At 43.9% G+C, this 27,790-nt stretch overlaps 1 protein-coding gene across 4 annotated transcripts in view; it reads left to right on the forward strand.

Annotated features, from left to right (window-relative positions):
• Positions 1-27,790, forward strand: part of MYRF (myelin regulatory factor) — a 145,803-nt gene that overhangs the window by 108,735 nt on the left and 9,278 nt on the right. For 2 of the 4 annotated variants that reach the window (XM_069739747.1, XM_069739745.1), the window contains exons 4-18: positions 1,805-1,866; positions 5,060-5,339; positions 7,183-7,277; positions 8,421-8,544; positions 8,846-9,041; positions 12,765-12,841; positions 12,945-13,055; positions 18,435-18,525; positions 22,211-22,411; positions 22,826-22,934; positions 23,511-23,620; positions 23,831-23,976; positions 24,101-24,173; positions 26,904-26,992; positions 27,697-27,765. In XM_069739747.1, coding sequence (XP_069595848.1) covers positions 1,805-1,866; positions 5,060-5,339; positions 7,183-7,277; positions 8,421-8,544; positions 8,846-9,041; positions 12,765-12,841; positions 12,945-13,055; positions 18,435-18,525; positions 22,211-22,411; positions 22,826-22,934; positions 23,511-23,620; positions 23,831-23,976; positions 24,101-24,173; positions 26,904-26,992; positions 27,697-27,765 — 1,833 coding nt within the window. The remainder of the gene's footprint in view (positions 1-1,804; positions 1,867-5,059; positions 5,340-7,182; positions 7,278-8,420; positions 8,545-8,845; positions 9,042-12,764; positions 12,842-12,944; positions 13,056-18,434; positions 18,526-22,210; positions 22,412-22,825; positions 22,935-23,510; positions 23,621-23,830; positions 23,977-24,100; positions 24,174-26,903; positions 26,993-27,696; positions 27,766-27,790) is intronic. The other 2 variants (XM_069739746.1, XM_069739748.1) reach the window with 1 other exon arrangement.

Consider the following 27,790-nt stretch of genomic DNA (forward strand, 5'->3'; position numbering starts at 1 on the left):
TGGAGAAGGTCAACAATATCTCCGCCCTGAAAAACCATTTAAACCAAAGTTGTCAGACAGCATTTGTCTCACATTATTCACGTCAGGCTATCAATCTTTCAGAATAATTTATTTTATTTTTGTTTACATAAATATTTGTATTTTGGGCTCAAAATGATCTATCTGCATTCAGGTTTCATTATAAATTTTGCACCGTTTGCCTTCTATAGCCTCAGTGTGGCACTTTCTATTGCTGGCTGCAGAACGAGTTAACTGAGAATCCATCAGTCAGCCTGCTATTAGGGCTTATACTCACATGCGAGAGACTCGGATGAGTCTCGCATGTCAATGTCCGGCACTGCACCCAGCACTCAGGAGCGGAGCGTGCGGCTGCATGTATTGCTACGCGGTCGCACGCTCCGCTCCCGAGTGTCGGGTGCAGCGCCGGGTATTGACGTGGGAGACTCATCCGAGTTTCTCGCATGTGAGTATGAGCCCTTATGGTCTGACTGGGAGATTGTAAATCTTACCTGTCTTTTTGTGATCTCCTCTCAGCTAAGTTATGACCACAGATCACATCAAAGTAGAATGTGAAAAAGCCAAACTGTTGAAAATGTTTTATGTGACCCAATTGCAAAAAATTTTTTAGCCTCAAATCCATGCATTTAAGTAAAAAAAAATCCCATAATAAATGAATAAATATGCCTATTAGGTTTATGGTCAGTTTTAGAAGAGACCTCTATGATGTCACCTGGTTGTTGCACATTATAAGAGGGGCAGGAGCATCACTAATACACACGAGGCATCATATCGCACCCAGGCCTTAGATTTGGCGAAAACGATTGAAGCCTGCCACTGAAAATATTCCCCGGACACGTTCAGCTGTAAGAGATCATGAAAATGGAGAACAATTTAAGTACAAAGTATATTAGAAAGTTCATCTCAATAATTAGGCTTTAATTGCATCAAAGCAGAAATAATAATAGTATTATCATTATTATTTATTTTATATTATATTATATTATTTTAAGGTTGTATTCACACAATGTGATTGATTTTTTTTAAGTATTATTTTTGCAACTTTTGAGAAAACAATAGTATTTTTCAGCAATTGTGGAATACCTGTAACTGTCACAAGGTGTACACCTAATACCCCCTGAATTGGGTGTGCAAATATGCATCATACTATTCAGAAATTTACATGTTAATGTCCATTAATAAGCTGTGCTATAATTTATGGCTCACTAAAACTACAACTCCCAACATCCCTCATAGCAGAGACTGACATACCATTGGTGCACCCAGTGCAGTCACATAGGGGCCCAAGATGTTTTTGCTCTCATCTTACTCCCACTTCTTCCCTGAGTATACTGTTTTTTATTGTTTTCAAATCCGCCATACGGCTCCAGAGATATGGGCCTTTTTATTTAGTGCTACTGTTTATGGCCTTTACCAAAAGGGGCATGGCTGACAGTTTAATTATGCAGAACATTCTAAAGACACGCCTCCTGAGAATCCTGTGAGCCACACCCACCTTGATAAAGACTAGAAACATTAGCACTAAATTAAAAAGCCCATATCTCTGGAGCCGTATGGCGGATTTAAAAACAGCAAAAAACTGAATGCTCAGGGGAGAAGAGGGAATAAAATAAGAGCAAAAATTAGCCACTTTTGACCTGATGACAGTTCCTCCTTAAAGTGTCTCTAACTCTAAGAACAGGATATAAAATGGATATGAAAGCTATATATACTGAAAGATAGTAGGAATACATGAACAATACATGGGATAACCATAAAACATTCTCTTCATCTTCTTTCTCGTCAGCACTTTACCTGACTCTCCCCCAGACTCCGGATCAGAGGCGTACTCCCCCCCGCAGCTGAATGGTAAGTGCCTGTTTAGAATTTTCCCCTCCTTCATTAGAGCTTTTTATCCAGCTGGAGTTATCGGTCAGGAAAGAGCGAAGGTAAGAAGCAGATCATGTGTGTAAATACGGCGGCTATCCTGTGGTGTGAGCCGATGGGAGAGAAGTGAGCGTCCGGGGAAGGAACCTCTGATGAAGAATGACCTGGAGAGTGAATGTAGAAGACGAGAGAAGAAGTAGGTAGAGTTTTGTGGCAACTTGGTACAAGGAGGTCTAAAGAGGTGAGATGTGCAGAGGGAGGGGTGACGGTAAAAGGGATGACTTGTGTGTTAGGATTGCTAAAAAAAGGGATAGGCTAAACCGAACTCTGAAGACTGATCTACCCTCTAAGGTGTGGACTTTGGAAAGTGAAAAGTGAGATGGACATTCCACAGAGAGGTCCACCTCTAATAACTTCATTAACCCTATCATGGTCACCTTGCTATACCACAACACTTCTCAAGACTCTATATGGGGAATGGGGGAGTGAACAGATGACTGATGACAGGTGAGAGATCTTCAAGAAGGTAAACTTGTCTATAGATTGGTGAAGATACCTCACGCCCGTTCCTTATTGTTGACATGACAGGTGTCTCGGGAACTTGGCAGCAGGTGACAATATTTGGGCTGGTGTCTTTGTGGAGCTCATCCAGTGAGCGCAAACTTGAATCCTTGTTTATCAGAGCAAAGAAATGTCTGGAATTCTTTTCCTGCCCCTCCCTAAATTTATCAGGAGAAGTGGTCTGGCCCACACACATTCCCCTTGTTGAATATTTTGTAACTACTGAGGTAGTAAAGTACCATACTGTTATAGGTGATGGTGTTATGTGGTTCCTCTTTCCATGCCGAGGATCCAGTAGGATTGGGAAGGTGGATTATTTGGCAGGACGCTCCTAATGGGGACCTGGTGGCCACCCTTCAACTGCTCTTCTCACCAGCAAAACGGTAGTTCTCTCGGGTTAAGAAGTTGGAACTGAGATTGATTGACTATTCAGCGCCACAAACTCAAGGGAATAAGCTTTATATTTTCTAGCATTTACCAACAAGCTCAAATCTATCCATCCACCCATCACATGCTATGTTAAAATATTTACATGACTCAATGAAAGTTTCCAGTTTTATCCAATAATCATGTAAATATTCCATGACTTTCCTATTGATAGAGTTGCTGTCCTGTTTCTATTAGACACGTGTAACTTGTCAGGCTGCAGTAGCATTGTACGTAGTGAAGAGGCAGTGACCCACAAAGTTCCAACACAAAAGTCTCTTTAATGTCTTTCCTCACAGCATTAAAGTCGAATTCACACAAATGCATATGACTTCAGTGTATATTATCAGTGTTCAGTTCACACCAGTTCATAGCAATACATATCATATGGCTTTAGATTTACAGTCCCTAAACAGGCCAGACTTCCCTTGTCCAGTTTCCCTGGGCGACCGCACGCCATATTACAGTCTCCATACACACAGCCTCATATGTTGCAGACACTACACGCGCCAACCCTCCTCTGACTAGTTCCTGTGGGTGTCCAGCATCACTGTATCACAGTCTCTTACAGTGTCTTTATAATATAATAATAATAATAATTTTTATTTATATAGCGCCAACATATTCCTCAGCGCTTTACAAATTATAGAGGGGACTTGTACAGACAATAGACATTACAGCATAACAGAAATACAGTTCAAAACAGATACCAGGAGGAATGAGGGCCCTGCTCGCAAGCTTACAGACTATGAGGAAAAGGGGAGACACGAGAGGTGGATGGTAACAATTGCTTTAGTTATTCGGACCGGCCATAGTGTAAGGCTCGGGTGTTCATGTAAAGCTGCATGAACCAGTTAACTGCCTTTACTCACACAGCCATACACAGCCCAGGATATCCTCCAGATAGCAGCCTGGCACCATATCCACCTGTTTGCAATCATTACACATGCTAGTCCTCTTTCGGGCACAGGACATCCACCTCCGGGTACAGGACTGTCCACATCCGTCTCTTTCAGGCACAGGACATCCACCTCCAGGCACAGGACTGTCCACATTCCTCTCTTTCGGGCAAAGGACATCCACCTCTGGGCACAGGACTGTCCATATCCGAGACCAGTACCTTGGACGACTTGCATCGCTGTATACGCTGCGGGTGCCAGGCTATTCAGCTGCTCTGGGTGCTGGCTCCGCCTGTGCCTCCATGCACTCAGCCAGCACTCTGCAGGCCTCTGCTCTTACCATTAGACTGATGACTCTCTACTGACACCTAGATGTTTGTCAAGACTCCTGCTTACACCTATAAGAGACGACACGCTAAGAGAAACTGAATGAGCAAGAACACAATTAACAACTAGACAATTCTGACATAGTAAAAAGAAAAACTGTTTTGTTTTTTATACCATAACATTGTTGTTACGTTTTACAGGACCGTAGAGCTCTTCCATAGTCCTCTGTGATTATTTCACTATTTTATGTGCATTAGGCAGTGATTTCGTTAAAAGTACGTTGGCCTTTAGCTGCTTACCACTTTGCGCTGATGGGACATATGGAGATGGTGGAGGATGGCTATCCGTTATACATATAAAGTTAAAATCAACACGATCAGCTCAGTTGTGTAACTGTTATTGTTGGGGTGTACAACAGCTGCCAGCTTATGTGGAGACGGTGTTGAGAACATGGTGCTCTGTTAGTTGTTGGAGTTTGATAATACTGTATGTGTGACCTCTTTGTTTTATGTAATTTTCTCCCATAATCCTTCATATTCCTTATGAACACTGTGTGTCCAAAGTAAAACAATTATCCGTCCGCAATGTCTGAGTGCTGAACGATTCTGCTGAAAGCTGAAATTAGCAGCAGTTAGGGAAGAGTCAGACGGCCATATAACTTGGACGAAGATCGCAACGCAATGCTTGGACTGGCCGTTGGCTCCCCTGACCGGAGTGTGACTGCATGTATTTCTATGCATGTTATCGCATTGGGTTGCGATTCCCATCCAAGTGACTCTTGTATTATCAAATCTCTAGCTACAATTCAATGTTCCATCTACTTCTAGCTCTCTCCCAGCCCAGCACATGTCTAGCTTTCCACAATAAGACCACATTTACTGGCATAGACAATGTCCATGATGTTAGAGTTTCTGCTGGTTAGTAGTTGATTTCTTACTTGTGTGTTTCTTCTTATTTTATAGATCCTCATCTGCTTCGCACTATGACCCCAGAAAATATTTGCCACATCAACCCACCTTCTCGCTTGGAGCACCCGCCACCTTCTCACCTTCAGGGCCCACCTCCACCGCACCCTGCACACCAGCAGCACTACCCCAACATGCAGCGGGACTTGTACCTGAAAGTGGAGTCCTTAATGCCCCCATACCCACCGCTTGGACCTGGTATTCCACCCACCGTTCTCCATCACACGCAGCAATCTCAGATGCTTCAGCAGCTTCTCCAGCAGCAGCATGGATCCGAGTATGTACCACAGGAGGGACTCTGCTGGTCATGGGAATAGTTAGGGGATCTTTCCATTCACTCACTTATTGAAATGGACCCTTTAATGACCAGTCCTGCTCAACAGTTTGTCTGTAAGGGCAGTCTCACACGTTCAGATAATTCCGGTACCGGAATTATCCGTGACCGTGTGTCCGTGTGCTTACGTTGAACATCAGTGTGGCACACGTGCAGCAGTCGTGTGCTGACTGAGGACCACACGGACCGTGCAGGAGACAGCGCTAGAGTTAAGTGCTGTCCCCTGCGTGCGGTGCAGAAGCCGGTATTCATCCCTTCTTCCCAGCAGCGTTCGCTGGAAAGAAGGAATTAATAATCTTTTTTTTTTATTATTTATTTTGTTTTTAAAATAAAGTTGCCTGTAATCTGCCCCCTCCCACCCCCTGTGCGCCCCCCCCCCCCCCACTGGCATTAAAACACTTACCCAGCTCCCTCGGCGCTTACATCCTTTCAGCGTCGCTGCTTGTCCTGTATGAGCGGTCACGTGGTGCCGCTTATTACAGTAATGAATACGCGGCTCCACCCCTATGGGAGGTGGAGCCGCATATTCATCACTGTAATGTGCGGCACCACGTGACCGCTCATACAGGACAAGCAGCGACGCTTAGAGGATGTAAGCGCCAGAGGAGCTGGGTAAGTATTTTAATGCCAGCGGGGGGGCGCACAGGGGGTGGGAGGGGCAGATTACCGGCAACTTTTTTTGAAAAACAAAAATAAATTTATAAAAAAGATTTTTCATTCCTTCTTTCCAGCAAACGCTGCTGGAGAGAAGAAATGAATGGGGCTTCAGCACCACACGCGGGGGGGGGGGGGGGGGAGACAGCGCTTACAGTAGCGCTGTCTCCTGCACGGCACATGGACTGCACACGGACCACATTCGTGTGCGGTACGTGTTTTACACGGACCCATTGACTTTGATGGGTCCGTGTGATCCGTGCGCTCCCACGAACACTGACATGTGTCCGTGTTTTCCAAACGGACACACGGTCCGTGAAAACACGCTGACATGTGCAGAGACACATTGATTTTAATGTGTCTACGTGAGTCAGTGTCTCCGGTACGTGAGGAAACTGTCACCTCATGTACCGGAGCCACTGACGTGTGAAACCGGCCTAAGGCTGTGTTCACACGTTGCGTTATTGTCGCATTTACTGTAGCAGCAAACTGTGAGATATCTGAAATCTTTTGCACACGTTGCTTATTTTTTTCTTGCAAATTTGCAGCCTGTCGATTCATTCAAGCTTTTTTGCAGCATTTTTCACCCATTTAATGATAGGGGGGAAAAAACGCCCCCAAAAATAAGCCTAAAAAATGCGCATGTTTTTCAAAGCATTTTTGTAGTATTTGCAGCACATTTTTCTGCTGCAGATACTGAACGTGTGCACATACCCATAGACAATTTTTATCTTCTTTCAACAACCAGATGGGTTATACCGCTTTTCGCCTTCCTTATGATAAAAACATGGCACTGATGGACGCCTTATATTAAAATATGCGGCTCGCTGATTGACCCTATTGATCATATGGGCGCCCGGCATGGGCCACAAGCCGATTAGTCTTAATAGAAACGGATAACAAAAAACAATAAAATAAAAAGACAATAATAAATAAAAAGAACACCATAATAAAAAAATGAAATAATATATTCGCTTCATAGTAAAACAAAAAAAGTGAAATGGCACACTACTTTTTTTAAATTTTTTCTATATTTGAGGTTTAACTCTAAAAAATTCCACAAAACAAGATTGACTGAAAAAGACTTATTGATTTCAGGTTCTTAACAATATATACATTTTTTTTACTGCAGGTTGCCCGTGCATCCTGCCAAGAAGAGGAAACACTCAGATTCTCCTAATCTGAGGGATCAAGTACCCAGTGGAGGCATGGTGAAACAGGAGCCGGGTACTGACACACTGACATAGACCCACACACATGTATGTAGAGCAGGCACATAAAGGACAAGACGTCCGCTGGCCTTCACGTACTTACTGTCTGAGGGTCACAGAGAAGCATTCACATACACCCAGGCTTGGATAAAGTACTATTCACATACCAAAGTCTGAGCGCGGACTATTGGCATCAGTATACAACCACAGCGTGACCGAAGACGCATTGTGATAGTGTGTGCTTTCTTTTTTTTTTAAATGGAGTTGTTTGTGAACATTTCATTTTGTAGTATAAATGCATTGATTGATTATGGCCAAATGATCGGCATTGCCAAGACAGCAAAGCAAATGTCCCTAGAGGGGATATAGAAAATGACTTATTGTTTAAGTCTGGTTTATATATTATATGTATTTTTGTATTTTTTATATCATGACATTTAATAAAAAATAGATATCGTGCAATTTGTACAGTCTTCCTGTTCTTTCAGGAAATACACATGTATATTAGCAGCAACTTGGCTGTCGTTAAAGCATCTAATGAGTGTGTGCAAAGATCATTGTGAAGGGAGAGGGAGGAAGTCAGCTGTGACATCACATTGTGATTGGTGCGTCCTGTGTTATCAGCTGTGCGTAGAGGTGTTATCATTCATTTCAGTCATTATAATCTTTCCTGTGATGATATTGAGACTGCCGACAACTATTTTGCCAAACATGAGTCTAAAATGGCCTCAGTGACCAATGTGAAAATTGCAAAATTTTTCAATTTTCTTAATACAGCTGAAAAAAAACTCTGCAAAAAAATATATATATTTAACAGAAAAACCTGATTTAACAGTAGGTCATTGTCAGATGTTACATTACGTGTAATCCAAAAAATAAACTTCTAAATCAGTTTTTTGCTAAAAAAAAAAATCTGATTTTGTGCTTATAAAATACCTTTTTGTACTACATAATGAAATATGTGTGAACAGAACCCATGTTGATTTGCGTGACTGCACTAATGTATGGACACTTAATATAGAGAGCACTCACTGAAGGCACTACCATCACTGCAATTACATAACATCCAATAACAAGGGGGGATTTGGGGTTGGATTATGGCTACAACCCTCATCATTATATTATAATTATTAGTATAATTATTTTTTTTTTAATCCAGGTCTTATGCAAGATAATGACAGTCTAAATGGCTCCTACCTGGACCCCAATTATCAGTCTATCAAATGGCAGCCGCACCTACAGAATAAGTGGGTCTCCTTGTATGACAGTAACTGCAAAGAACTGTAAGTCTAAGCCTGTTACATCATTATATACCGGGGGAGGGATTATATCTCACTGAAGGGACCCATAGGCAATAACTTATAGGAAAAGTATGTAAATTAGCTCTGTCCCACATCATTCCATCCTGACTCTCCTGCACTAGTAGCTGAGACCCCTCTGTAGATGGTTATTTTTTTGCCTTAAATGCAGCCCCCCGGGAGTGGTCCAGTATTGGTACTGGAGCCATGCACTGATTCATCAGAGTATAAGTTTAGCTTCGGACTTATTGTTGTAATTTATGATATAATGGTCTTTTTTTTGCAGCCCCATGCCCACTTACAAGGTGGATGCAGATAAAGGGTTTAATTTCTCAGTGGGAGATGATGCCTTTGTGTGCCAAAAGAAAAACCATTTTCAGGTGACTGTGTACATCGGCATGATCGGAGAACCCAAATATGTCAAGACCCCAGAAGGCATCCTACCTATTGAGTGCTTCTACTTAAAGCTAAATGGTGTGAAGGTGAGAATTAAGTACTACGCACCCAACTTACATAGGGGAACATGGTTGTGGGGCCAACTTGGCATAGGTGTCAGCACTAGGAAGGTTCACCCATTTTCATCATTACTGTCCGCAGAATTTCACTCCCAAAATTATTTATATGTGCCTGTAGCTCTTTCGAATACAAGTCCACCAATCCCCTTACATGACCAGTCTGTTCCTCCATTACGATTAAATTGTTATACAAACAGCTATGGTAGATCTGAAGCCTCTGTCACTCCGGCTCTATTCCCCACCCAGCAGCATGGCTTCCTGCTTGACTGATGGCTCTTTCACATGGTTACACAGTCGGTTAAACAGAAGATGGCGCTGGGTGTGTAATAGAGCTGGAATGACAGAGGCTTCTGATCTACCATGGCTATTTGTATATCAATTCAATCGCTGATTTCTCAGTAATGGAGGAACGGACTGGCCATGTAAAGATATTGCTGGACTTGTCGGTGAAAGAATTACATGCACAGATAAATAGCTAAGGGTAAAATCCTGCTGACAGATTCCCTTTAACACCATAAACACTGACAGGCAGCAATAAATTTAAACATGGAAAATAAAGATATAATCTAAAATAACAGAGCTTTCCTTTTATTAGGGTACTTTCACACATCAGGTTTTTGCTGCTAGGCTCAATCCCGCTAAATTTCAAAAAACCGGATCCGGCGAACGTTGCCGCCGGATCTGTTTTTTTCCCATAGACTTGTATTAGTGCCGCATTGCGCCGGATGACATTGTGTTTCGTCCGGTTTTCGCCGGATCCGTCAAATCTGCCGTTCCCGGTTTATGGATATGCTAGTCGGATCTGTTGTAAAAACGGATCCGTCGCATCAGTTTTTAACAATCTGCCGGATTGTGCCAGATGCTAAAAACCTGATGTGTGAAAGTAGCCTTACACTTAAAGAACCTGCACATTCTGCTTTTTTTTATTACAAAGCTTGCCAGAAGGTGAGCTGATGGTCGGGAGTCTGGTTTTTGGACCCTCCAGTTATCAGGTGCAACTGCTGCCTCTTCAGCATATGTGCTACATCATAGATGTACTATTGCATGGCAGCTGTGAAGTTACACTATGACAAGTCCTCCAAAGCAAGATACAATTTTTGCATTTACTATTGCTCTGCCTAAGGGAAGAGTCAAACGACTGTATAGTCTCGGACGGGGATCGCAACGCAGTGCTTGGACTGGCCGCCGGCTTTCCTGACCCGAGTATGACCGCTGCATAGAAATACATGCTCTCACGCTCAGGTCAGGAAAGCCGCCGGCCAGTCCGAGCATTACATTGCAATCCTGTAAGGCTATGTTCACATTATTATTATTATAATACATTTTTTATAGGGCCATTTATTCCATGGCGCTTTAGATGTGAAAAAGGGGGCAAGTATAGACAAATACAATAAACATGAGCAAAAAACAAGGCACTAACAGATACAGAAGGAGGGAGGACACTGCCCGCGAGGGATCACAGTCTGCAGGGGATGGGTGATGAAACACTAGGAGAAGGTAGAGTTGGTTGTGCGGTGGTTCAGTAGGTTGAGGATCACTGCAGGCTGTAGGCTTGTCGGAAGAGGTGAGTCTTCAGGTTCTTTTTGAAGATTTCTATGGTAGGCGAGAGTCTGATGTGTTGGGGTAGAGAGTTCCAGAGTATGGGGAAGCACGGGAGAAGTCTTGGATGCGGTTGTGGGAAGAAGAGATAAGAGGGGAGTAGAGAAGGAGGTCTTGAGAGGATCAGAGGTTGCATGTAGGTAGGTACCGGGAGATGAGGTCACAGATGTATGGAGGAGACAGGTTGTGGATGGCTTTGTATGTATAGTTAGCGCTTTGAACTGGAGTCTCTGGGCGATAGGAAGCCAGTGAAGGGCTTGGCATCGAGGAGAGGCTGGGGAATAGCGGGGGGACAGGTAGATTAGTCGGGCAGCAGAGTGTAGGATGGATTGGAGTGGTGCCAGAGTGCTAGAGGGGAGACCAGAGAGTAGGAGGTTGCAGTAGTCAAGGCGGGAGATATGGGCATGCACTAGCGTTTTTGTGGTTTCGTGGTCAAGGAATGCGCGGATCCAGGAAATATTTTTGAGATTGAGACGGCAGGAGGGGGAAGGGCTTGGATATGTGGCTTGAAAGAGAGGGCAGAGTCGAGGATCACCCCGAGGCACCGAGCATGTGTGACTGGGGAAAGTGAGCAGCCATTGACATTGATGGATAGGTCTGGTGGAGGGGTAGAATGAGATGGGGGAAAGATGATGAATTCTGTTTTGTCCATGTTCAGTTTTAGAAAGCGAGCAGAAAAGAAGGCCGAGATAGCAGACAGACAGTGTGGGATTTTGGTCAGTAAAGAAGTGAGGTCAGCTCCAGATAGGTAGACCTGCATGTCATCTGCATAGAGATGATATTGCAGACCGTGGGATTCTATGAGCTGTCCCAGGCCGAAGGTGTAGATGGAGAAGAGCAGGGGTCTCAAATCTGAGCCTTGGGGAACACCGACAGATAGGGGGCGAGATGAGGAGGTGGTGTGGGGGAGGGAGACACAGAATGTCCGGTCTGATAGATATGACGAGATCCAGTATAGGGCCAAGTCTGTGATGCCAAGAGATGAGAAGGTCTGCAGCAGGAGGGAGTGGTCCACAGTGTCGAAGGCAGAAGACAGGTCCAGGAGGAGGAGGACAGAGTAGTGTCGCTTGCTCTTGGCGGTTAGTAGGTCATTGGTGACTTTAGTTAGGGCAGTTTCAGTTGAGTCATGGGATCGGAAGCCAGATTATAAGCGGTCAAAGAGGGAGCAGGAGGAGAGGTGGGAGGACAGTTCAAGATGGACATGCTGTTCCAGTAGTTTTGAGGCATAAGAGAGAAGAGATTTCGGGTGATAGCTGAACACAGAGGATGGGTCGAGGGAGGGCTTTTTGAGGATGGGTGTGATCTTGAAGGATGAGGGGAAGACACCAGTTGTGAGTGCGAGGTTGAAGAGGTGTGTTAGGGTTGGAATGAACTGTGATGAGGTCACATGACCAGTAGTGATCAGAAAGAACGAATATAGCAGCGATCCGTTGGGAAAAAAGTTGTGCAGACACAACTTTTTAGTACGTTTTTTCAAAAACTGTTATTTTTAACATTGAAAACTATGGAAAACGGATCCATTAATTAGCCATCCGTTTTTCTTTCATTTGTAATGGATCCGTTTTTCGCTTACTGAATTCGTTACACATGGAAAAAAATGGATGACTAATTAATGGATCCATTTTTGCTTAGACCTCAATGCTAAAAATAACAGAACCAGTAAAAATCATTTATTTATATACAGATTAAAAACTTTGTGTCCACTCAACTTTTTTTTTAACAACTGACTGCTTCTGGATCCGTTCTAACAGATGGTTATGGGACATGTGAACACAGCCTTAGAAGACTGTCTATTCTTCGCTAATTGTGATGTCCTAGTAAGGCTTCTAGACAAAAGTTATCCTGATAGTCCCTGACGTTAGAGCTACACATAGCGGTGTACTGACACATACTGTAGTAATCTGTATAGTCCCAGCCTAATGAAGGCCATAGACTGGAGATAAGTCATCAGCTCTGATTCTTCAAGATCAGGATCCTTCGGCTTTGTCTGTTAGTAATTCTGACATTATCTTGCTCAGCTTACTATGTTTTTAGCATCCATATTAGCTTGTACAACTCTAACCTGTGTCCTTCTCCTTGTGTCGTTTGCAGCTGGAGGCCATCAATCAAAGCATCAGTATTGAGCAATCGCAGTCTGATCGCAGCAAGCGTCCTTTTCATCCAGTCACGTAAGTAACGGGAAGGTCAAAAATATGTTTAGATGTGTGCTAGGTGCAATTTATACTTGGAAACTCAAAATATGTCCCTATTCTCTCTCTGTGGTCGTCTTAGGTTGTCCCTTCCACCAGAACAGGTCACTAAAATCACAGTTGGGCGGCTCCATTTCAGCGAAACTACAGCAAACAACATGAGAAAAAAAGGAAAGCCCAATCCAGACCAGAGGTGAGTATGGCGGACATACAGGCATCGATAGACTATGTAATTCAGTGATTAACAATACAAGGGCTAACAATTAATTATTTAAAGCACCTCCAAAAATACATTATATAATCCTATTCAAAATAAAAGACTTTTGATGAAAAAATTACAAAGTTTTTTTTTTTTTATTTGAAATTGACAACATACTATATTAAAAAATAAAATTAAAGGCAAAGAGGTAATACAAAAGAAAATACATCATGCCGCATAGCTATATCTATCTATATAATCGTCTAATGATCACTTCTGTCTGTCTGTCTGTAATGGAAATCCTGCGTCGCTAATTGGACACAGTCCGGCCGCGAATTTGCCCCTTCCTACTCTCCATCAGTGCCCCCTCCATACTCCCCTCCAGTCAGTGCTCACACAGGGTTAATGGCTGCGATACACCGTGTTATGCCACGGTGTAGCGCAGTCCGTTAACGCTGCTATTAACCCTCTGTGACCAACTTTTTACTATTGATGCTGCCTATGCAGCATCAATAGTAAAAGATCTAATGTTAAAAATAATAAAAAAATAAAAAATCATTATATACTCACCTTCCGGCCTTTTCCCCGCTCCTCGCGACACTCCAGGTCATGCATTGCGGTCGCGAGATGATGACGTAGCGCTCTCGCGAGACAGCTACGTCATCATCTCGCGAGACCGCAATGCATTCTTGGGACCGGAGCGTCGCAAGGAGCATCGGTAAACGCCTCGCCTGGATCCGGGGGCCGCCGGAAAGTGAGTATATAACTATTTTTTATTTTAATTATTTTTTTTAACAGGGATATGGTGCCTGCATTGCTTTATACTACGTGGGCTGTGTTATATACTGCATGGGCTGTGCTATATAGTGCGTGGCCTCTGTTATATACTGCGTGGGCTGTGCAATATACTACGTGGCTGTACAATATATTACGTGGATGTACTATATACTACGTGGGCTGTGTTATATACTATGTCTCTATGCTATATACTACATGAGCTGTGCTATATACTACGTGGCTGTGCAATATATTACGTGGCTGGCAATATACTACGTGGGCTGTGTTATATACTACGTCTCTGTGCTATATACTACGTGGGCTGTGCTATATACTACGTGGTTGTGCAATATATTACGTGGCTGGGCAATATACTACGTGGCTGAGTAATATACTGCGTGGACTGTACTATATACTATGTGGGCTGTGCTATATATTACGTGGGCTGTGCTATATACTATGTGGCTGTGCAATATACTACGTGGCTGTGCAATATACTACGTGGCTGTGTTATATACTGCGTGAGCTGTGTTATATACTACGTGGGCTGTGCTATATACTACGTGGCTGTGCAATATATTACATAGCTGGGCAATATACTGCGTGGCTGTGCTATATACTACGTAGTAGTGCAATATATGTGGCTGGGCAATATACTACGTGGCTGTGCTATATACTACGTGGCTGTGTTATATATTATGTGGGCTGTGCTATATACTACATGGGCTGTGTTATACACTGCGTGGGCTGTGCGATCTACTACGTGGGCTGTGTTAAACACTGCGTGGGCTGTGTAATATGCTATGTGGGCTGTGTTATACACTGCGTGGGCTGTGCGATATAATGCGTGGACTGTGCTATATACTGCGTGGTCTGTGCTATATACTGCGTGGGCTGTGCTATATACTGGTGGGCTGTGCTATATACTGCGTGGGCTGTGCTATATACTGCGTGGGCTGTGCTATATACTACGTGACTGTGCTATATACTACGTGGCTGTGATATATGCTACATGGGCTGTGTTATATGCTACATGGCTGTGCTATATGCTTATATGCTACGTGGGTGAGACTCTTTCGCCTGGGGCCCTCAAAAACCTGGAGCAGGCCTTGGCTTCACTGATTGGTCGCGCCCAGCCGGCCGAATCCTGTGTATATCAAGTGTACGACGACAGTAGCCCTTACAAAAATGCACACCGGATCCCCCGACGCACGTTGTATAGCTATATATGTGTGTCTATATATATATATATATATATATATATATATATATATATATTTATTAATATACACATACATACTTATATCTATCACATGTACAACTGTATGGAAATTATACAGAGCTTTACATAAGAATAAGATCATTATTAATGATCAGCGAGCACGCTGTGGTGCTAATAGAGTATCTTTGCCGTGCTCTAATATTATCTTCGAGGCTCCGTAGCTCCATGTCTCCCGGCTGTTCGACAGCCGCAGCACATGCAAGAGTTTCCTGTTTGTTAGTCAATCCCTGCATGTGTTATGACTGTTAAACAGCCGTGAGAAATGCAGCGGCGGGGACTAGAACATAGTACTAGAGCACGCCGTAGATACTCTATTAGTACCAGAGCGTGCATGATTATCACCTTATCTGAGCAGGATCGCTCATCACTAATTCTTATATGCATTTCTCTTATATTGTGCTGTAGCCAGCTTAGTATGAATATCACACAGGTAACGGCAGGATTTCTATTAATCCATAGAAAAAATCGTAAAGTGCCTAGTACAGAAAACACATATATAAAACAACATAGTAAGAAAGGATTGCAAATGCACTCACCGACTGCAGTTCAAAGTGTTTATTCCAACAACAAGTGAAACATCTTCACGGCACGGGGGAAAGGAAATTAGCCAGGGAGAGTGCGGCAGACGAGACGACGGCCGTTTCGCGCTGCACAAGAGCGCTTCTACGGGTCCGTAGAAGCGCTCTTGTGCAGCGCGAAACGGCCGTCGTCTCGTCTGCCGCACTCTCCCTGGCTAATTTCCTTTCCCCCGTGCCGTGAAGATGTTTCACTTGTTGTTGGAATAAACACTTTGAACTGCAGTCGGTGAGTGCATTTGCAATCCTTTCTTACTATGTTGGATTTACACAGACTTTTTTCATGCAAATAGCACCTCCCTCTCTTTCCCAGACTGCTAGATCAAAACAAATGAGCCTATTGTAAGTTTCTCTGTGTGTGGGACGTTGTGCTGCTCTGGTTTTCTTACATATATAAAACAACAGAGAATTTTTAATTTAAAGTGCCACATGTTGAATGTCATCACGGGGTCGGTATTTAATATCCTTACTTAATAATCCTCAAAGAAATAAGAATAAAATGCTGAGTGCAAACAAGTATTTCTATATACTCAATTAAATATATCTACAGAATGAACTGTGACTAAACAGACATCAGTACAGATATTGAATCCCATCTACTGGCCTGCAAACATAAATGTCAAGTGAGCTAAAAATGAAAGCCATTCCCAAGATTGCCTATATTAAACACGGGCACTCAGTATGTTTTCCCAAGGATCAATTGGCCTAATAGGTACATAAAGTATAGAACAGAGATGGTTCCCCGCTAATCCTATTATATACATCAGCACATGACGCACGATTTGTGTGAGCTTCTTCTTGACCCCTCAAGAAGTTCATGCAAAACGCGCGTCGGGGGACCCTGTATGCATATAATATATATGTATGTGTATGTATATAATGTAGGGCTATGCTGCGTGGTCTGTTGTTTTTTGTATTACCTCTTTGAAGTCATTTAATTTTAATACTGTTTGTTGTCAATTTCAAATTAAAGGGAACCTGTCACCCCGAAAATCGCAGGTGTGGTAATCCCACCGGCATCAGGGGCTTATCTACAACATTCTGTAATGCTGTAGATAAGCCCCCGATGTTACCTGAAAGAGGAGAAAAAGATGTTAGATTATACTTACCCAGGGGCGGTCCCGCTGCTGGTCCGGTCGGATGGGCGTCTCTGGTCCGCTGCGGCGCCTCCCATCTTCTTTCCATGACGTCCTCTTCTGATCTTCAGCCACGGCTCCGGCGCAGGTGTACTTTGCTCTGCCCTGTTGAGGGCAGACAAAGTACTGCAGTGCGCAGGCGCCGGGCCTCTGACCTTTCCGGCGCCTGCGCACTGCAGTACTATCCTCTGCCCTCAAGAGGGGAGAGCAAAGTACGCCTGCGCCGGAGCCGTGGCTGAAGATCAGAAGAGGACGTCATGGAAAGAAGATAGGAGGCGCCGGAGCGGACCAGAGACACCCATCCGACCTGACCAGCAGCGGGACCGCCCCTGGGTGAGTATAATCTAACGTCTTTTTCTTATCTTTCAGGATACATCGGGGGCTTATCTACAGCATTACAGAATGCTATAGATAAGCCCCTGATGCCGGTGGGATTACCTCACCCGCAATTTTCGGGGTGACAGGTTCCCTTTAAGGAAGCTGTGTAATTTTTTTAAGCATAAGTCTCCTCTTTTGAATAGGGTTATGTAATTCAGTGATTTGAAGCTTGAAGCTTAATAAATGTCATATGGCGCTACATTATCAGTAAGCAGAAGGTGTGCTCGCTTGCATCCATCCATAGACCTACCTATGTCCTAAAAGATGTCTGATGAGATCAGCACTTATGGGTGAATTTTCAAGATTTTGTAAGATAGAATCCCATTATAGAAAACACATTAGTGATAATAGCAGCAGCTTTAGGCCCTTTGTACATGGCAGAGGCAGCAGCCCATAATGTAGAGCTTCTGTGCTCCCAAACCCAGAGCTGTAGGCACTCTATGGGTTACTACTCAGTGCCTATAAAGAAGAGGTTCTCCCATCAAAACAATTCTTTTAAAGAAAACTCTCCTAATATATGGCCCTCGATGGAGCGGACCACTTTTTCTTTGGGATTCAAGTGGAAATAACCCTTTGCATCCTACTACATGAAATCATAGGTGTGCAGAGATGGCATTATCACAATGGGATAATATATTCTTAATTAATCTTTTATGGCAAATGTATCTTTTAAAAATGACCAAAGCTACAATAAAATGTTTTGCTTTTTGCCTTCTAGAGTAACCGTTATTTAATGTATTTATTTGTTTCATTAACAGTACACATGAAAATAAGACATTTTGTAATATATCTCATCAGAGAAATCTGCATCTTTCTCCTCCTGTACTGATCATCCATGCTCTAATCATCAGTACAATCTGTATTTAGTGAAGACAGATTTACCCATTCCTGAGATAGATGACAGTTGGAGCTCATAAGGTTCTATGGAGAACTGTAACTGTAATTCCAGGAGAACTTGCAGCACAATGTCAGCGTCGGTCTCTAGCTCCTTCCTCCATAGAATTTGAAAAGCATCAAGTGTCATCTCCTAACTCAGTTATGGGAAAATCTGTCTTCACTGAACAGAGATGATTAGAGAATGAGCGATTGCTCTGATCGGACATATTACACAGTTGCTTATTTTCATGTGTATTATTGATTTATGAAAAAAATGAAAATGACAGTTACTCTTTAACCCCAGCATATTACTTTCTGCTATTTTCATCCATTTTTATGCATTTTGCAGGTATTTTCTCTTGGTGGTGGCTCTACAAGTCCACACACAGAATCAAACATATCTTGTTGCAGCCCATGGATCTGAACGCATAATTGTCCGTGTGAGTGTAAGGGGTTGAAATATATACATATAGCACTTTTCCCCAACCCCTTTAAACATATTTAATGTTACTGTTGTATTGTAATGTTGTAATTTATAACTGCATATATGTGTGCATTGTGGTATTCAGGGGAAGAGTAGTACCCACATTTCACCACAAGATGGGGCACACTTCAGTTTCTAGAATTAGGTCTTGCAAATAGTTAACATAGGAGGGGCATGGTGGGTTAAGGCTACTTTCACACTGGCATTTTTTTTTTTAATACGTCGCAATGCGTCGTTTAGGGGAAAAAACGCATCCTGCAAAGTTGTTTGCAGGATGCGTTTTTGCCCCATAGTTACATTACCGACGCATTGCGACGTATTGCGACACGTCGCAACCGTCTTGCGACAGTTGCGCCGTGTTGTGGCAAACCGCCGGGAGCAAAAAACGTTAAATGTAACATTTTTTGCAACCTACGGACCGCTTTTTTCGACCGCGCATGCGTGGCCGGAACTCCACCCCCACCTCCCCGCACCTCACAATGGGGCAGCGGATGCGCCGGAGAAATGCATCCGCTGCCTCCATTGTGCGGCACAACAAACGCTAGCGTCGGAATCTCGGCCCGACGCAATGCGACGGGCCAAATCCGACGCTAGTGTGAAAGTAGCCTAAGATAGACAGGGCTTCCTGGTGTAGTCAGGGCCGGGCGCCCGTGTAGCTCACGTGGGCTGGCTAGCCCAGGGCGACACCATGCCAAGCAAGGTTCAAGGAGAGTGAGACCCAGCCTATTGCATCGCGGGGCCGGTTCTCATCTGAAGGAACAACAGCAGCAGGGCTAGCGGATGCAGTATTACTGGGATTGTATGTGCTAAGAAGGAGGCTAAGCAGAACGGGCAGGTCGCTCATCATGTGGCACATTTTTGCGTGGGCAACGGTCCTTAGATCCGGGGCGAAGCGGTTAAGGACACCCCACAAGAGGCAAGGAATCTGGACAGAGAGGACGATGTGGGACCTAAAAGTACGGTCCGTCCCGGGAACGAGCTTAGTGAGAGGGAGAAAAGGAAAGGGACAGAAAGAACGTCGCCTGTTGTGAAGCCTGAAGATGATACTGGAAATGTCTTGGATGTGCTGAGTAAAGCTGTTGATGTTGAAGTAAAACCGGACTGTATCTCTGTTATTGTGAAACCGCCTGCAAGGAGCCCAGTACAGCTCAGGGGGGACCGTGCCGGCACAGAGATGCAGTATCCAGGTATGCAGAGGAAGAGACATTACTGTATAGAGACGGGGCCAGGGTGTGATACCGGGATTGCTCTCGGCCATGGCTACCTCCCTGGCCTCATCTCACATAAGTATGTAAAGAATCTGGCAAATTCCTAGTTTGGGATCGATTTATCTGGCATTTGTGTTGATTATAAGGTTTTTAGCATCTTAAATGGAAGCTGTCATCAGGTTTTCACTATAGAAACCGTTGTAACCACTTCTCCAGCCTTGTAAGACATTTCTAAGGCCATATATTCCCCAGGCAGCACCGAATACCCTGAAACCCCCCCCCCAAAAAAAGCTGTGAAGTTGTCCAACGCTCCATTATTGACCGATCTGATGGGAGTCTCCAGACCGTGCTCGGCGCCCCCTATCTGCCACTCCACATAGCAATGCTATTAACAAAATAATTTTTTCCCTCAAAAACCCATTTAAATGGATTGAACAATCATAAGATATTGATGACGTATCCTTTAGACAAGGTCATCTATGTTAAATCGGTGGGGTTCCACGACCCGGCACCCATACTGATCAGCTGTTATTCGCTCCAGTGGTGGCTAGATGTAAGAATTGCACTGCACAGCCCCATTGTGTGTGTAGCTGCCACTGCTGGGTACTGCAGATCAGCTCCATTATGTGTGTATACGTAAAATCCTTAGAACAGAAAACATATTAATGATCCGTTAAACCCTATACCTAGTGGTGAGGTGGGCTATAACAGCTCGGGAAGCTCCCATGATTAATGAAAACACAAGAGAAAAATAGAGCACAAATAGTCCCAAATATAAAAATATCAAAGTTTATTCAGAAAAATATTGAACATGAAAAAAGGGGTAGCAATAATCTGAAATTTGATTGTTGCTACCCATTTTTAAATGTTAATTTTTTTTTAAATAAACTTTTGATATTTTTATATTTGGGACTATTTTTGCTCTATATTTCTCTTGTGTTTCTATTGTATGAGTGTTAATTCTTGAATTTTTTGAGGATTTTTAGTCCTCTTTTGTGGCTTTGCTGCCATTGTGTGTGTAGCAGCAGCTGCTGAGTACTGCAGATCAGCTCCATTGTGTGTGTAGCAGCAGCTGCTGGGTACTGCAGATCAGCGCCATTGTGTGTGTGTAGCAGCAGCAGCTGCTGGGTACTGCAGATCAGCTCCATTGTATGTGTAGCAGTAGCTGCTGGGTACTGCAGATCAGCTCCATTGTGTATGTAGCAGCAGCTGCTGGGTACTGCAGATCAGCTCCATTGTGTGTGTGTAGCAGCAGCTGCTGGGTACTGCAGATCAGCTCCATTGTATGTGTAGCAGTAGCTGCTGGGTACTGCAGATCAGCTCCATTATGTGTGTAGCAGCAGCTGCTGGGTACTGCAGATCAGCTCCATTGTGTGTGTGTAGCAGCAGCTGCTCGGTACTGCAGATCAGCTCCATTGTGTGTGTAGCAGCAGCTGCTGGGTACTGCAGATCAGCTCCATTGTGTGTGTGTGTAGCAGCAGCTGCTGGGTACTGCAGATCAGCTTCATTGTATGTGTAGCAGCAGCTGCTGGGTACTGCAGATCAGCTCCATTGTGTGTGTGTGTAGCAGCAGCTGCTGGGTACTGCAGATCAGCTCCATTGTATGTGTAGCAGTAGCTGCTGGGTACTGCAGATCAGCTCCATTATGTGTGCAGCATCAGCTGCTGGGTACTGCAGATCATCACTATTGTGTGTGTAACAGCAGCTGCTCAGTACTGCAGATCAGCTCCATTGTGTGTGTAGCAGCAGCTGCTGGGTACTGCAGATCAGCTCCATTGTGTGTGTGTGTAGCAGCAGCTGCTGGGTACTGCAGATCAGCTCCATTGTATGTGTAGCAGTAGCTGCTGGGTACTGCAGATCAGCTCCATTATGTGTGCAGCATCAGCTGCTGGGTACTGCAGATCATCACTATTGTGTGTGTAACAGCAGCTGCTCGGTACTGCAGATCAGCTCCATTGTGTGTGTAGCAGCAGCTGCTCGGTACTGCAGATCAGCTCCATTGTATGTGTAGCTGCAGCTGCTGGGTACTGCAGATCAGCTCCATTGTGTGTGTAGCAGCAGCTGCTGGGTACTGCAGATCAGCTCCATTGTGTGTATGTAGCAGCAGCTGCTGGGTACTGCAGATCAGCTCCATTATGTGTGCAGCATCAGCTGCTGGGTACTGCAGATCATCACTATTGTGTGTGTAGCAGCAGCTGCTGGGTACTGCAGATCAGCTCCATTGTGTGTGTAGCGGCAGCTGCTGGGTACTGCAGATCAGCTCCTTTTCTCTGAGGACAATTATTTTAAATGCAGCAGCAATTCCCTATTCGAGATTGTTAGTTTCTTTAAGACTTTATTAATGTCCTGCTTTTACACTGCTCTGGTTCTGATGTGACCCGCTTTTTATCACTAAGTTCTTCCACCCTCTCTCACTGAACTTATACTTCACAGGCATCAAATCCTGGTCAGTTTGAGAGTGACAGTGAAGTGCTTTGGCAGCGTGGTCAACTTCCAGACACTGTTTTTCACCATGGACGTATCGGCATTAACACTGAGCGGCCAGATGAAGCCCTTGTGGTTCATGGGAATGTCAAGATCATGGGATCACTACTGCATCCTTCCGACATCAGAGCCAAGGAGGACATTGAAGAGGTGAGAAGTCCACGAATACTTGTGCTTAGTGCTGACATCATTCATTTCAAGGGGAACCATGTAATGATGAATTCACCCTATGATAGTGCTGTATAGGAATGAAAAGCTGGATCCCCAGAGGGACATCCCACGGGCAGCTTGTCATTAGGGAAACCCTGTAATAAAGCCCACATTAACGACATCCACTGCTGATAGAGGATAATAACCTACAATTTTATCAGACGCTTTAATTTGTCAGGGGATTTGCAGCAATCATGGCTTCTCATTACACACTCTTTACAAGTTTTCTCACAACCTAATGACATTTTGTATGCATTGCTGTGAAACAACCCTACTAACAGATTTGGGTAGATTTTTGTAGATTTTTCACCATTATCCGTTAACTCCTCACTGATCACGTGTCTCTTATTTCAGGTTGATACAACCGAGCAGTTGAAGCGGATCTCTCAGATGCGCCTTGTCCAGTATCACTACAAGCCGGAGTTTGCTAGTACAGTCGGCCTAGATGACGCGGCAGAGACAGGTACATCACATAGACAGTTGTGTGACTATGAATGACTACATGAGTCAAGTCAACACTCTCTGTATTCTCTTATTAATAGTAAATGCCCCGGATTTTAGCTTAAAGGAAATCTATCACAAGATATTTGCTGCCTAACCTGAGAGCAGCATAATGTAAGGGCAGAGACCCTGATCCCAGTGATGTGTCACTTACTGGACTGCTTGGTGTAGTTTTGATGACATCCCTGTTTTATCAGCAGGAGATCATCAGGGACTAGTAAACCTGCTGCCAGGTAGTCAAGCATATTCATAAGCTCTGTATAACCCCGCCCCCACACCACTGATTGGCTGCTATCTGCCCATGTACAGTATACACAGAAATCAGCCAATCAGTGCTGTGGGTGGGGTTATACAGCGCTCTGCATTGAGAGAACTGCTAGATCTGCAGAAGAGAAAACTGTAATTTTATCAAAATGACAACATGCAGCACGGTAAGTGACACATCGCTGGAACCAGGGTCTCTGCCACTACATTACGCTGTTCTCAGATGGAGGAGAAAAAACCTGGTGACAGACTCCCTTTAATTTTTTTCTTGTAGGAGTCATTGCTCAGGAAGTTCAGGAGATTCTCCCTGAAGCTGTAAAAGAGACTGGGGATGTGGTGTGCGCCAACGGAGAAACTATAGAGAATTTCTTAGTAGTAAACAAGGTACGGTCTTCATCTATGAAAGAGCTGAATGTGTGCAGAGCGCGAGTCTTACAGGGTGCAGGAAACTAATATAGGATCCCCAAATCTATCCGATGTCAGGGATCCCCGGCTTATGTCAGACATTTCATCAAGATGGGATCCGACATCACAAGTTCAGGTCAGGCACATTTACGTGAAGTGACAATCGTTTTTTGTTTTTTTAACTGGCAGGAAAGAATATTTATGGAGAACGTCGGAGCTGTGAAAGAGCTCTGCAAGCTGACGGATAACTTGGAGACTCGGATTGATGAACTAGAAAGGTGGAGTCGAAAACTTGCCAAACTCCGGAGGCTCGACAGCATGAAAAGCACCAACAGGTTAAGATTCAATTCTTATTATTTTCATCATTCTTTATGGTTTCCTTGCCCATTATTAAAAATAATTCTTCTTCTTCTTCTTCCTCCCCTTCTTCCCACGATCATTTTTGTTCTTACCCTTTAGTCACACCGGAAGTCAGTTCAGCCGTGCAGGGAGCATCCCCTTCAAGCAACGTCCTTCCAAAGTCATAGGCAAGGTAGGCATATACTGTATCTAGTGGTCTGTGAGTTTTTGGATGAGTTGGACACGATGTAGATAGAAGTTTTCAAAAGCATTTTTGGCCAAATCCATAAAATCCATACACTAAAAGCTTAAAAACTGTATCTAGTTTTGTGGGAGGCTCCTAATACGTTCTAGGAAATCAAAGAAAGGGACTTTAGCTACAAAACAAAATCCAGAGACGTAGTCCAGATGGAATCGCACAGCGACGTAGTCCAGATGGAATCGCACAGCGACGTAGTCCAGATGGAATCGCACAGCGACGTAGTCCAGATGGAATCGCACAGCGACGTAGTCCAGATGGAATCGCACAGCGTCGTAGTCCGATGGAAATCCCAGTGACGTAGCCCAGATGGAATCGCACAGTGACGTAGTCCAGATGGAATCGCACAGCGACGTAGTCCAGATGGAATCTCACAGCGACGTAGTCCAGATGGAATCGCACAGCGACGTAGTCCGATGGAAATCCCACAGTGACGTAGCCCAGATGGAATCCCACAGTGACGTAGCCCAGATGGAATCGCACAGTGACGTAGTCCAGATGGAATCGCACAGCGACGTAGTCCAGATGGAATCCCACAGCGACGTAGTCCAGATGGAATCGCACAGCGACGTAGTCCAGATGGAATCGCACAGCGACGTAGTCCAGATGGAATCGCACAGCGACGTAGGCCGATGGAAATCCCACAGCGACGTAGGCCGATGGAAATCCCACAGCGACGTAGTCCAGATGGAATCGCACAGCGACGTAGTCCAGATGGAATCGCACAGCGACGTAGTCCAGATGGAATCTCACAGCGACGTAGTCCAGATGGAATCGCACAGCGACGTAGTCCAGATGGAATCGCACAGCGACATAGTCCAGATGGAATCGCACAGCGACTTAGTCCAGATGGAATCGCACAGCGACGTAGTCCGATGGAAATCCCACAGTGACGTAGCCCAGATGGAATCCCACAGTGACGTAGCCCAGATGGAATCGCACAGCGACGTAGCCCAGATGGAATCGCACAGCGACGTAGTCCAGATGGAATCGCACAGTGACGTAGGCCGATGGAAATCCCACAGCGACGTAGGCCGATGGAAATCCCACAGCGACGTAGTCCAGATGGAATCGCACAGCGACGTAGTCCAGATGGAATCGCACAGCGACGTAGTCCAGATGGAATCTCACAGCGACGTAGTCCAGATGGAATCGCACAGCGACGTAGTCCAGATGGAATCGCACAGCGACGTAGTCCAGATGGAATCGCACAGCGACGTAGTCCAGATGGAATCGCACAGCGACGTAGTCGCTCGCAAACCTCTATAAAGTGCAAAAATAAGAGTTCCCGGCAGTATCCGACCATACATTGGCCAAATGTTACATGTTAGGAGGTAAAAGCTACAATAAAGTGGTCTCCCTGGAGTATTTTTATGCTTTTTTCCTGCTTTTAATTCACCATACGTTATTAAAACAGATGTTATTTTGTTTTTCATGTTTTAGATCCAATAATAAGATTTTTAAGTTTAAACAATGTATTAGATGGAGATGATATAAAGTTTTTTGGACATGATAAAATGCATTTGCTATTTGCTGTGAGCGAGGCATAATTACCCACTTAGTAAATATAGTATCCATCAGATAAGGTGATCAACATCCTCTATTAAATGCCTACTGGTTATAAAGTACAGGTAACTATATAAAGAAGAGGACAGGAGTAGTGATGAGCGAATATACTCGATACTCGAGATTTCCCGAGCACGCTCGGGGGTCCTCCGAGTATTTTTTAGTACTCAGATTTAGTTTTCAATCGCCGCAGCTGAATGATTTACATCTGTTAGCCAGCATAAGTACATGTGGGGATTTCCTAGCAACCAGGCAACCCCCACATGTACTTATGCTGGCTAACAGATGGAAATCATTCAGCTGTGGCAAGAAAAACTAAATCTCTGAGCACTAAAAAATACTCGGCGGAGACCCAAGCGTGCTGGGGAAATCTCGAGTAACGAGTATATTCACTCATCACTAGACAGAAGCCTCAAACATTAAGGGTGTGTGCACACGCTGCGGATTTTGCTGCGGATCCGCAGCTGTTTCCCATGCGTTTACAGTATAATGTAAACCTATGGGAAACAAAATCCGCAGTGCACATGCTGCGTAAAAAAACGCACGGAAACGCAGCGGTTTACGTTCCACAGCATGTCAATTCTTTGTGCGGATTCCGCTGCGGGTTTACATCTGCTCCAATAGAAAACTGCAGGTGTAAACCCGCAGCGGAATCCGCAATAGAAACCGTGATAAATCCGCAGGAAAAACCGCAGCAGTTTTGCACTGCGGATTTATCAAATCCGCTGCGGAAAAATCCGCAGCCCTCACAGATACGTGTGCACATACCCTAAAGGGGCTGTCTCACCTCAACACTATATCCTTGGGGTGGCTACCCTCAGTGCTCATGGACCTTTTTTTCACTTTAGTGTGGTAAAAATTCTCAGGGAGATCTATGTCCGGCCGATAGATCTTAACAGCTCATTTACATATCAAGAAAAATGTGGATTTCTGGAATAAGACATTGGATCACAGATATCATGGTCCCATGTTCTTCAGCTTCCTATGACCTACACGTGCATATAGACGGCTTAGGAGGTTGATCCTATAATACATATATATATATATATATATATAATATAAATTTGCGTTTGGCATCTATTTCCTTTCTCTCCGCAGACGGTTCCGGCCCCCACTGATCATAGCTGTGTTAGTCAACGTTTCCTTCAAGCAACCATCATCGCCCTAGTAATTATAATGGCTTTCAGGTAAGTGGCCCAGATAGTTAGAAACCAGACTGATCCAAAAGAAAAACAAGCCCGTTAATCAAAGGGGTTAAACATTGAACACATACTGACCTCTAACCTAGAGGATAAAGAAGTGCTTGTAACATCAATGTAAAAAAATGTTTGTTTTATTAATTCAATACATATAATCCAAAATATCCACTGAAAGCTGCCTCCTGCCTTAAGAAAAACCGCTCCACTGTGCCTGTATAGCTGTCCATTATTACCAGTTTCCAACCAAAGCACAGCCCTGAGAATAGTCCAGATTTTCAATATTAACCATCAATTTTAAATAGTAATAAAATAGTAATAAAATAAATATTTAAATATGGTAAAAATATTTAATTCAGACAATATACTTCTAATATAATTACATATATGTAATGGCACATGGGTGGAACCTATACGTGTTTATCATACGTATATACCCCCCCATATGAAATGAGGTTTAACAGAAGATGCAATGGTTCCATGAAATCCTCTAGACCAGTAAATCACATCAACAATGTTAAAGACCTCAAGGATATTACCTGAAATGGATGATTATGAAAATTCACAATGTGGACTCCGCCCCTTACCAAGTTTTTAACATTAATTTAAAGTTTAAATATTAAATATACTAGCTGGTAAAAATATCAAATTCTCATGGAATTTCCATTCATTAAACACATTTTTATCTGTCGCAGTGTTATCTCCATGACTACTCTTTACGTGTTGAATTTGCGCAGTGAAGATGATCTCCTGGACATGGATGGGTAAATACAATGTCTCTGTCACTTT

This window comes from Ranitomeya imitator, chromosome 9, assembly GCF_032444005.1.
Source record: "Ranitomeya imitator isolate aRanImi1 chromosome 9, aRanImi1.pri, whole genome shotgun sequence".
NCBI lineage: Eukaryota > Metazoa > Chordata > Amphibia > Anura > Dendrobatidae > Ranitomeya > Ranitomeya imitator.